The following is a 12752-nucleotide window of genomic DNA, read 5'->3' on the forward strand; positions in this document are numbered from 1 at the left end:
CCTGACTCAGGTATGACAATATGGCAGAGCATGGCAGATTTACCTACGATAATAATGAAGAGGATTGGGATATACCTGCTCTAGAATACATCAACTCCCAATTAGAGAGTTATCTCAAGATGGTAGGTACACACCTGTCTTTATTGTCTTACCTGTAATGTACAGGTAAAATTATACAGAGAAATTGGGTCAAAACACTCTCCAGACATATCAATACAGACATACCTATGCTATTTATAATGAGCTTTTTATATTTTTACCTGTAAATTAACACACAATATCCTACAGGTGTGTCAGGTGTCCTTATACAAACAATGACATGTACATAATCAAGTTTAATTATTAATGAACAAACACACTCTACTTTACTATTCATTCAAACTCAATATATGTCAGTACAGTGCTGTAGTAAAGTGTTGGTTACAAGCCCTTGTAAAAAAATCTCCTATATCATCTGTATTATATTTTAATGATCCAATTTAACTGTTTGATTTAATCAATTGTATAACTATCAGAGATGTTCTGATGTAATTTATGGTTTGTAGAAACAGGTTGTCATATCACCTGATTAAATGTTTCAGGGAAATACATGTGGAAATTATCAGGAAGCCTGCAACAGGAAATTAATAATGTTTCAAGAAATCTAGGCAGGATCTTATCATTGCAGTGAGATCTCAGCCTGGTGTCATTATGTTTATGAATGGGTTGTAAAACATACAATATCCTGGCATCTACAAATATTACAACTATTGTAAATCGTTGTTATTTTTATCTTCTATCAAAATAAAAATTAACCATAATCAGCACCACATTTAACACATGTACACGTGAGTCATCAAATTCTCCGTAATCATCTACATTGATGTCTGTGATCACCAGTAAAAGAAACAAGACATAAATGTTGGCTCCATTTCAGATATTGAATTTCAATTTCAAGAGGATGAGAGTATTAAATTCATTGCACTGCCTGGTATTCGGGAGACATCAGACCAAATCCTGTTATCAGCTATCTAAATCTCTATCATACACAGAAACACACCACACCAGGACAGAACAGTCACCAAGTACAGTTTTTGTTTGCATACCAAGTGAAATGATACCGTTCTGATTTAAATGTGGGAGCAGATCTAGAGCGCCAGATTTCAGTCTGGATGGGTGGTTTGGAGACTGCAAAGAAAACTTCAACTTTGTAGTTGTAACTGTGATGTGTAATTATGTCAGTAGTCAAATTGGTTTTAAATTTTATAAGTAACACTGCCTATTGTGAAATATATAGTGCTAAGTACCACCCACTTGTCTGTTTGCCCCACCTCCTCACCCCACTTGAAAGAGTTTGAAACTGTGAACGGTATATGTTCAGTAATTGTGATAGCCTGGAATGTATGCCGTAAACAATGCTAAAGGTTATGTGTTAATTAGTTCTACATTTACATAATGAATCTTTCCTTTATATCAATATCTAGAATTTTAACTGGATCAGAAAAACCCTACTCTCTGGATCAATGATACATAGCTCATTTTGGAGATTTCTTTTTTGACAGTGTGTTTTTTCTAGCGGCACAAATCTAAATTCTAATAAATATCATAAATTACAGACATAAATGGTGATACCATTGTATAGATATATCGACATAATATAAAAACAGATAGTAAGTAATGATAGAAATCTGTCGGTGACAGAATTTTAGCCATCAACTCTTAAGGAGCTTTACAACAGAGACTGTAAGCTATGCTTTGACATTTTGTCTGTTGTGCACATTTTGACAAAGTTCCAGATATAATGACAGCGTTTTGTTTTTACATTTTAAATAACATTCACATTAACGTTTAACTTGTACAAATTACCGTTGGCTTTAAATACCTGCAGATTTTGTCATTCAACATTTCATGTTTCAATTTGATGTCATGTCCTCAATCTATCTGACATTTTGTTTCAATGTCCAATTACTCATTATTTACAAAAGTGATTGTTTCAGGAAAATTATATGTTTCAAATAAGCATATGTAATGAACATTAACAATGTGTTTAACACCTTTTTAAAATGACTCGTAATTAAGCTGTAATGCTATTTATGATTAAATTTCAAACATAAGATGAAGGAACATATTATAATGTTAGTTTGGTGGAAGAACTAAGAAGACTTCCTAAAACTTACCTGGGAGGGTTGTCTACAAAGCAAACAACTTTCTATAATTTGATTAGTAATTTATACAGGTGAGAAGTTCATGCAAACATGTTATAAAAAACAACATGTTGATGAATTATGTGGAGATAAGTTTATAGGATGTCAGTCTGATAGAGTATATATATATATCTATAACAAATTAAATGTTTTCAAGGATATATGGATACGTCATATATATATATATATACCAGACATATCAATATTTAACCCTTATAAAAACAGTGAGTTGTTTTGTTTGATACACCAGACAGTAAGTTATATTGTGAAACTACACAACACTTAATAGTTTCTGATTAAACACAGATTAAAAAGTGTTTCGTGTGAATAGGTACAATGCCTGGGTGTTTGTTACTGATTATACTCGGGTGTTAGGAATCAATCTATACATGTTTACTGATAACAAGTTACCTGTACAGGAAGCATTAACCAGGTATACCACCAGGACAGTTATTGTTGTAATGATCGACATGGACAAATATGAGACAGACATGGGCTAGATTCTGTTTAGATTGTTCACACAGGAAGTTCATTGTGTTCTTTAAAAAAAAAGGAACAGACAGATTGCAATTAGGACATACAGCCACAAGTGCATGTCTGACTAGGCTACATGACACTAATTATGTTTTGATTGATATGGTATAAAAAATAGCCCTTGGTCACATATCTCTATAATTATAAAGTGTTGAAATGTGAGGGAAATTAGCTATGGCAGAATAGGAGGAAGGATTTTATGGCAGTATACTTTGATTTTTAGTTCTTTAACCAGGAATTACATTCCTGGAGTTCATACAGTGCTCTACTGAGAACAATATGAAAGTGGCTGTCTGAAATTCCTTCCTGAAATTAGTGTTATAGCTAGCTCACTAATGGATTATGTGGTTTGTGTAAGTTCAGTAAGTTTTCTCTTCTTGTTGTATATTCATTTAAAATGTAATATTTGCTGAAATGTTTTCAGCTTTAGTACCTTTCCTGGTGTATACAGTTGTCTCTGTCAGTTTCAGTACCTTTCCTGGTGTATACAGCTGTACAGTTGTCTCTGTCAGCTTCACTACGTTTCCTGGTGTATACAGCTGTACAGTTGTCTCTGTCAGCTTCAGTACCTTTCCTGGTGTATACAGCTGTCTCTGTCAGCTTCACTACCTTTCCTGGTGTATACAGCTGTACAGTGGTCTCTGTCAGCTTCACTACCTTTCCTGGTGTATACAGCTGTACAGTGGTCTCTGTCAGCTTCAGTACCTTTCCTGGTGTATACAGCTGTACAGTTGTCTCTGTCATCTTCAGTACCTTTCCTGGTGTATACAGCTGTACAGTTGTCTCTGTCAGCTTCACTACCTTTCCTGGTGTATACAGCTGTACAGTGGTCTCTGTCAGCTTCAGTACCTTTCCTGGTGTATACAGCTGTACAGTTGTCTCTGTCATCTTCAGTACCTTTCCTGGTGTATACAGCTGTACAGTGGTCTCTGTCAGCTTCAGTATCTTTCCTGGTGTATACAGTTGTCTCTGTTAGCTTCAGTACCTTTCCTGGTGTATACAGCTGTCTCTGTCAGCTTCAGTACCTTTCCTGGTGTATACAGCTGTACAGTTGTCTCTGTCAGCTTCACTACGTTTCCTGGTGTATACAGCTGTACAGTTGTCTCTGTCAGCTTCAGTACCTTTCCTGGTGTATACAGCTGTCTCTGTCAGCTTCAGTACCTTTCCTGGTGTATACAGCTGTACAGTTGTCTCTGTCAGCTTCACTACGTTTCCTGGTGTATACAGCTGTACAGTTGTCTCTGTCAGCTTCAGTACCTTTCCTGGTGTATACAGCTGTCTCTGTCAGCTTCAGTACCTTTCCTGGTGTATACAGCTGTCTATGTCAGCTTCAGTACCTTTCCTGGTGTATACAGTTGTCTCTGTCAGCTTCAGTACCTTTCCTGGTGTATACAGTTGTCTCTGTCAGCTTCAGTACCTTTCCTGTTGTATACAGCTGTACAGTTGTCTCTGTCAGCTTCAGTACCTTTCCTGGTGTATACAGCTGGACAGTGGTCTCTGTCAGCTTCAGTACCTTTTCTGGTGTATACAGCTGTCTCTGTCAGCTTCAGTACCTTTCCTGGTGTATACAGCTGTCTCTGTCAGCTTCAGTACCTTTCCCGGTGTATACAGTTGTCTCTGTCAGCTTCAGTACCTTTCCTGGTGTATACAGCTGTACAGTTGTCTCTGTCAGCTTCAGTACCTTTCCCGGTATATACAGCTGTACAGTGGTCTCTGTCAGCTTCAGTACATTGTCAGCGTAATGAAATTTTTTTGTTTCAGTGTTAAATTTGAGATATTTGTGTCATTGGAATGTTTGATATTTTGTGTCTGTGTAATGTTTGATATTTTGTGTCAGTGTAATGTCTGATTTTTGTGTCGGTGTAATATTTGCAGATCTAATTATTATGAAGGCAGTTATAGGACACCACTTTGTATTACTTTTTCTATATGGAGATTTATCCAAAATTTCCATTTATTGAAAATATGTTGAAATCAAATTCTGTTCATAATATATAAAGGATAGAGCCAACGCTGCGGTTGCTATCAATGGAGGACTGCAGGATTCATCCCTATTTAAATTCTGTTCATGTTATACTGATCAGCTAAAATCCAAGACCTGCCTCATACAACTGTACAGCCCTGATTTAGGTGTGTACTCTGGTAATTGTTTGTGTTGTCATGACAGTAAATGGGATGGAAACGAGTGGTTATAACATGGCTGTTACTGCAAATATTTTCAAAATTGGTCTATTTTACACATAGGATACATCATACAAATAGTGAGGGAAAGTATCAACAAACATTGGTATCAATGATATTGGATATAAGGTGATTATACTGGTGTGGATGAAAGCTTAGCAGGATGTACCCTGCTTTGTACTAAATAGATTATATATACCCTCATTATCTTTATTGAGTAAACAACAACAGACTAAGGGCAGATAACTATTTATCAAAGACATTATTAAACAGAAAAGTCAATGTTTGATAGGTAAACAAATTGCCTTTATTTTCTGCCGAGACTGATAACACATGTAACAGTGTGTTTCTTTGAAGTAGACAATCTCCATTTTGTCAATGTCTGAACTGTATAGAAAGTGTGACAATAATTAGTAGACAAGTTATTGTTCATTTTGGAGGTGCTGGAAATGGGTTATCTTAAAGAGAATTCGAAAGACAAGAGAACTAGGTAGACCATGGATTCTTAATGTTGTTTTTACAGAGCAACCGGTGTCATATCATATTTGTATCCCCCATCAGGAAAGGAGAAGTAACATTAGTGGTATACTGTTCCACCATCAGAAGTAACATTAGTGGTACACTGTTCCACCATCAGAAGTAACATTAGTGGTACACTGTTCCACCATCAGAAGTAACATTAGTGGTATACTGTTCCACCATCAGAAGTAACATTAGTGGTATACTGTTCCACCATCAGAAGTAACATTAGTGGTACACTGTTCCACCATCATAAGTAACATTAGTGGTACACTGTTCCACCATCAGAAGCCACATTAGTGGTACTCTGTTCCACCATCAGAAGCCACATTAGTGGTACTCTGTTCCACCATCAGAAGTAACATTAGTGGTACTCTGTTCCACCATCAGAAGTAACATTAGTGGTATACTGTTCCACCATCAGAAGCCACATTAGTGGTATGCTGTTACAGCGACTGATATTTAACCTACTCTGAAGGCTTTGAAGGTTGGTATTTCCTCCTGGCTGATAGTAAACATCTTTTTGCTTTTCCAATTTGTCACCAGTGCAAAAAGATACTAAGAGACTCTTATTTATTCTTGATTGTGCATACCTGTGGCACACATATCTAGGTGAAAATCTTATGTAGCAAGTACGGTAGATATTACCAAGGTATAACATGTGTCAAATGTTTCATGTTTTAAACCAATCTTATTTTCCTTCCCCAAAGCTTATAATGTTAAGTAAATGTAGTGACCCTGCAGGTATTTTCTCAGATTTGAGATTGAGGAAAAATTTTTAAATTCTAGCCGTTGTTTATCTGTTATTCAGAATCAAGCACACAAAGCATATGTAGCTGATGTTTAGGGGTATTCCTTACTGTGTAACATCAGTCTGACCTAGATATGCTGGCATGGAGTCTGTGACTGTCAAACAATTCTTAATTTCGTTGACCAGGGTCAGGATATAACAAATTTGTCATTCTAGCTTATACTATCAGGGTAAAGTGAAACTCTGTGTTGCAGAGAAATAGAAGTTTTCTTTAAAACTTTAATGTGGTTATTTTTGTTCTGGAAAATATTGAGGGTTTTATATTTATCACTGTGACAGTGGTGTTGGGCTGTACAACAACTGACAACTATCAGCATTCCTCACAGGACGATATTGTGTATGTGAAAAACCATCAACCAGATCAATACATTCTCAGAATGTATCTGAACAGTGTCCTTCACTCGACCTCAAAACAGCACTTTTTGCCATCACGTGACACTAAAACGTGAAATTTTGCCAAATATTTTTCTAACTCATTCTGCTGAAAGCTACAAGTCAATACAATGCACATATAATGATATTGGTGATTGCTTGGCATTTCATGTCCGTATTAGTTGCAGCTGAATTGCCTTAGGGACAGAATCACAAAGGTTATCAATTAATAGTTTGATTAATTAATGAAATAAATGACAGATAGAGGAGGATTATGTGATGAGGAAGGGTATTGAATGGCGAGAATTATTGATTTCTAATGACAGTGCAGTTCTATGTATGAAAAGTTCAGTTCCTAAATAACATGATCGTCCCAAACAAAGCTTTATATAAAAGTTTGGATCAGTACATTTTGAAATTCAGAATAAGATTTATAATTGTATGTTGATTATAAAAAATAATTAAAAAAACTTAACTATATCCAATGTTTCTGTCTGAATTTTAAGTTTCTGCTTTATTTTGCTAAGCTTACATGGCTTTGAGCTACAGTAAATGTAATTACTTCTCAACATCATCATAACATTGAACTTTCCCCCAAGGAATAACAAAGCTATGTCAGCATATATAGACTGGTATTGGAACATCTCTGTGCTCATATGTAACAGCAGTGTGGTGTCGTGGTGTTTGTGTATTGTTATTCCTGTCATACACGCCTACACAAGGTATAAAAGTACCCATATCATGGATCTATTTCTGCAAACTGTGTTTGAATAAGAGTTGATGCAGATAAAAATGAGAAAAACAGAAAAATTGTAACATAGATGGATGGTCATACAGTCAATAACTCACTGCTTGGCTGCCACATCGTGTTATTCTTTGGTGTCTTACTTTTCTAGTTGCCGGGTGGTGTTGATCTGACGTTGAGTGAGCTGCAGGATATGGCGTCACGTCAACAACAGCAGATTGAGCATCAACAACAGGTCCTGGTTGCCAAGGAACAACGCCTTAAGTACCTCAAACAACAGGAGGCTCGTCACCAACATATTGCTGCTGAAAACGACAGACTCAAGAAACTGCGGGAAAAAGTGGAAAATCAGGAAATGAAGTTAAAAAAGTTACGAGCACTTCGAGGAGAGGCTGAAAAATGTAAAAATAATAACGGATCTATAAGTAAGTATTTCTATATATGTAGGTGCAAATCTATTTATAGTTGGTAGGCAGGGATTTTTCAGGTACATGCATGCCCCTGTGTTTTAGTATTATAATGAGGAACACAGAGAGAGACATGGAAGGAAATCTATGGAGTCCTAACATTTTGTGATATATACATACCCATGTCTTTGATAATTATAGGGTTACATACCCTTACTAATAGGAAATGTTATACTATTTTTCTACAAAGGCTGAAGCTTTTAAAATCAAAATCTCTATTCTGGTGCAATAGGTGCAGGAATGATATACGAAAAATATGTGTAACCCTTACCTTATCATATCTCTGGTGGAAAGAAAATCATATCATGTCACTTTCATGTTTCAGATTCAGAGTTGGAGAGTGTAAAGTCCCTGTTCAGTGAGAAGGAGAAAGAGCTAGTTATGGCCGTCGCTAAAGTAGAGGAGTTGACACGTCAATTAGAAGAAATCAGACACGACAAGGAGTCAGTTATCAAGACAAGTGGTCAAAATACAGCCAAACTAGAACTGGACAAACTGAAAAAGGAACTAATGGTCAGTTTTTAAAATTTTCAAAGACCAAAATCAGGTGATTTTATAACAGTATGAGTTAGATCTGGTTTGCTGGAAGAGATGCAGATTCTGAATTTTTATTTTCAATGTGTCTATTTTTAACCCACCATTATCAGATGTTCAGAGCATCTGCACTAATTGATTTGCCGTCTTGAATGTTTTTATGTCAAACAGCGTGGTTAGCATTCTGCAAACAGTTATAATTTTTCTAGCAATTAGAATTGTAATCATGAGGATAATCAATAAGTAGAAAATGAGAAAAAAAAGATCCTCAGCACGAAAAAAACAACAAACAAAAATCTCAGCAGTCTTTTATGTATTTCAGATGAGGAATAAATTAAACGAAGAGCAAAATAGCAAACTGAAAAATCACAGGGACATGTTGAAACAACGAAAAGAGGAAATATCTAAAATGGACAACAGAATAATGGAGTTACAACAGAGACTTAAAAGGAAACGTGCTCAGCAGGCTGATCAGTCAAAAAAACAGAATAATCAGCCATCAGACAACAACTCTGCAAACAAACAGACACGAAACAACGTGGCAGCAGTAGAACCCTATGTACAAATTGTGCCAAAAGACAAATTAAATGGAAATGTGGATTCTTCTTTTCATAAAATGGATCCTAAATATCAGTCATTACCTGTGAGTTCAAAGTTTGTGATGAATTCTTCTGAGGATCTGTCCAAAAAGCCACATAAAGTTGCTGATAATGTACATGAACCTAACAATAATACAGTGATTAAGGCACCAGACCAACTTAAAACACCAAAAATGGATTCGACAAAATCTGTGCCGAAAGAAAATGGGCATACCCCGATTGAAAATGTTCATAAGGATACAAGCAAAAAGCAGACACCTCCTGCATCACAAAGCCAGCATTCAACCTCAGGACAGACTAAACATCCTCCATCATCACTACCACAGTATTCAAACTCAGGACAGACTAAACAGCCACCACCCATTCCTGCCCGTGCAGGAACAACAAACCTAACATATTTCACAGCTAGGCCGTTCGGGTCAACATACAGCACATCAGTACTGAACAGGGGTCCAGGCGACCAACAGGGGGGCCCTACAATTACAATAGCAGAGGATGTTCGCACTGGGGGCAGTGGTCAGAGTTCACCAGCCTCAAGTGATAGTTCTCTGAAAGAAAACAGTGCTTATGTGTCTGACCATCCTTCTACAAATCATTCAGAGAAACGGACTTCAGTGCTAAATGGTACAAACACTTATAATACAACTGTTAACAATGGTGCTTCTTCACATCAAGGTGGGCCAAACAAACACCCACCCCCCTACCCAGGGGGTTCTTTGCCCCCTAATAAACCACAAGGTGCTCCCCCTCCCTATCCCCATGTGCAGCAGAATGTGCGTTCCTACGATCAAACTGATTCCATGAAGGACACAAATAGCAATAATGGATCTGATTCTTCTCTCAATAGTGATCCAGGAAACAGTTCTAAACAACAACCCAAATACAAATATGCCTCCAAAAATGTGATAGCAAATACGTACATGGGCAAACTAGGACCGGAGGCATTGAAAAAGTACCAACAAAATATACAAATGATGTACACAAATATATCAAAGAAAGATGGTGTGAAAGTGAACAAATCCAACGGGGACAACAAATCACATGAGGACTCAAATCAGCAATCTTCTTTACCAAACAGTGCTCACTCTTTATCACCACCGTCTAGTTCATCCTCCGAATCACCACCAGTCAGCTCACCGAAGGGAAGCAAACCTGGTTCACCTCCAACTTCTCCACAATATCCCGACATTGCTTCTGATAAAGTAAGTCATAACCGACACACACATAAACATGTAAACCTTCGCCGACGACACTCCGACAGTGATAATGAAGATATCACAAAATTGCTTCACAAGTATGTGGACCGTTACAAAAACCAATCGGGCCATACTCCTCAGGAGGCAGGGGAGGGGCGTCACATTGGGGGATACGACACTCAAGCCACATCCTTTCAGGACCAAGTCCCTGAAGATGTCCCTGTAGATGGAATGGGTAATCTCATTGATATTTCAGACAAGGGCAAACTGGTAGATGGCTCAGATGAGAGTAAATCTCCAGTCAGTGTACAGGTTGTCACCTCTGATGAACCTGTGCTTAGGAAAAAGACAAACCTGAAAAGCCGTAATGCAAAAAAATCTGGGAATCGTGTGAGCTTTGATCCTCTGGCTTTACTGCTGGACTCGTCACTAGAGGGAGAACTGGAGCTTGTCAAACGCTGTGCCAGTCAGGTCAGTAAAAAGATACAACCTCATTTTCTTCTGATTTCATTGTAATTTTTTATGTCTCGTTTGCCAACGTACCAGTTTATTGACCGTTTCTGGTCTCTTTGTTGTAATGTTTTACCTGTAAAGAAAGCAGTAGTTTCCTTGTTTCCATGAAATATGTGACATCTTTCCTACACGGACAAATTGATAGAACTACTGCATACAAGTGTCAATGGGTATCTTAACATTATCCTTGTTTCTTCAACTGTGTACATATGTTCAAAACATTGTTGATGAGAGCACTTCTTAGGAACATTGCGTACCTAAGATTTCTAAAATCACATATACATATGAGTAAATTATGAAAAACAACATTTTACAAGCCATTTGACTTATTTATATATATTGCCTCCACCAGGTGCGTGACGTGAGTGAGCCCAATGACGAAGGAATCACAGCTCTACACAATGCTATCTGTGCAGGTCACTATGAGATTGTTAAATTCCTGGTGGAGTTTGGCTGTGATGTCAACTCACCTGACAGTGATGGCTGGTAAGTTATGAGTGCTGTCAAATATTCAGTAAAAACACTACTTTAGATATAGCAGAGAGATATTGGACACTATTGAAGGAAGTTTTACCACTGTATATTGTACACTACAAAGTTTGGCAGAAATATTGCTGTCTGTAGATATTGACTACCGGTATATAGTAGTAGAGATGGATGGCAGTACAAACAGATACATTTAAACATTTCTTTACTGATGCCTGTTGTTTTTATCTCTACCAGGACACCTCTCCATTGTGCAGCCTCCTGTAACAACCTACCGATGGTAAAATTCCTTGTGGAGCACGGGGCTTGCATCTTCGCTACCACCATCAGTGACCAGGAGACTGCAGCAGAGAAGTGCGAGGAGGAAGAAGACGGCTTTGATGGCTGCTCCGAGTACCTTTACAGTAAGTTGGTCACACCTACTGTCCTGAGAGTATACATATCGTCTATGATATATATACTTGTAGTATGAGCCTGGTCTGTTCATCTGTCCATTCCTCTGACATTAACCTCTACATAAAATGTAGAGTAGTTTGTTACATAATTAAATGGGTCACTGTGACCTCGATTTTACATTCAACTTTGGTCTAAGTACTGATATTAATGGTCTGAAGTACTGATATTAATGGTCTGAAGTACTGATGGTCTAATGAAATGATATTAACAGTATGAGTTACTGCCTTTGCTGGAACATGATAAGGGATGTAAAGCTTTCTATCATTGACTATTCCCATAGCTGAACTGTTTACTTCATTTACATAGTGTACATGACTTGGTATAATTAGCTATACATACCTACCAGGTATGGGGCATTTTATGAATAATTTGAAAGGTGGTCTTCAATTTGGGAAGATAACACACTGTTAAAATATTGATGTAATGCTTAAATGTTTCCTGTTATAACTTGACATCATTGTGCACAGGTATTCAGGAGAAACTGGGAATCCTGAATAATGGAGCCACATGGGCAGTGTTTGATTATGAGGCTGTGAACAGTGATGAACTGAGCTTCATCATTGGGGACAAAATCCTGATCATACGAAAGGGTGATGAGAAAGAGAAGGAATGGTGGTGGTCCAAGCTAGACAAGAAGGAAGGCTACATACCAAGGAACTTACTAGGGGTGAGTAGACACAGAGGTCTGTACTGGTACACGTACCAGACTTACTGAGGGATTTAGGTACCAGTAGACACAGGGGTCTGTACTGGTACACGAACCAGACTTACTGAGGGATTTAGGTACCAGTAGACACAGGGGTCTGTACTGGTACACGTACCAGACTTACTGAGGGATTTAGGTACCAGTAGACACAGGGGTCTGTACTGGTATACTAACCAGACTTACTGAGGGATTTAGGTACCAGCAGACACAGGGGTCTGTACTGGTATACTAACCAGACTTACTGAGGGATTCAGGTACCAGTAGACACAGGGGTCTGTACTGGTACACGTACCAGACTTACTGAGGGATTCAGGTACCAGTAGACACAGGGGTCTGTACTGGTACACGTACCAGACTTACTGAGGGATTTAGGTACCAGTAGACACAGAGGTATGTACTGGTACACGTACCAGACTTACTGAGGGATTTAGGTACCAGTAGACACAGGGG

At 37.8% G+C, this 12752-nt stretch overlaps 1 protein-coding gene across 1 annotated transcript in view; it reads left to right on the top strand.

The window, feature by feature from the left end:
• Positions 1–12752, top strand: part of LOC132556681 (apoptosis-stimulating of p53 protein 2-like) — an 82642-nt gene that overhangs the window by 68536 nt on the left and 1354 nt on the right. Inside the window, exons 6-11 of the mRNA XM_060221115.1 lie at positions 7497–7770; positions 8138–8325; positions 8669–10612; positions 11007–11140; positions 11378–11544; positions 12064–12263. Of these exons, the coding sequence (XP_060077098.1) occupies positions 7497–7770; positions 8138–8325; positions 8669–10612; positions 11007–11140; positions 11378–11544; positions 12064–12263 (2907 nt within the window). The remainder of the gene's footprint in view (positions 1–7496; positions 7771–8137; positions 8326–8668; positions 10613–11006; positions 11141–11377; positions 11545–12063; positions 12264–12752) is intronic.

Source organism: Ylistrum balloti, unplaced genomic scaffold, assembly GCF_031769215.1.
Source record: "Ylistrum balloti isolate Yb309-2 unplaced genomic scaffold, AGI_CSIRO_Ybal_v1 Utg370584, whole genome shotgun sequence".
Lineage (NCBI taxonomy): Eukaryota > Metazoa > Mollusca > Bivalvia > Pectinida > Pectinidae > Ylistrum > Ylistrum balloti.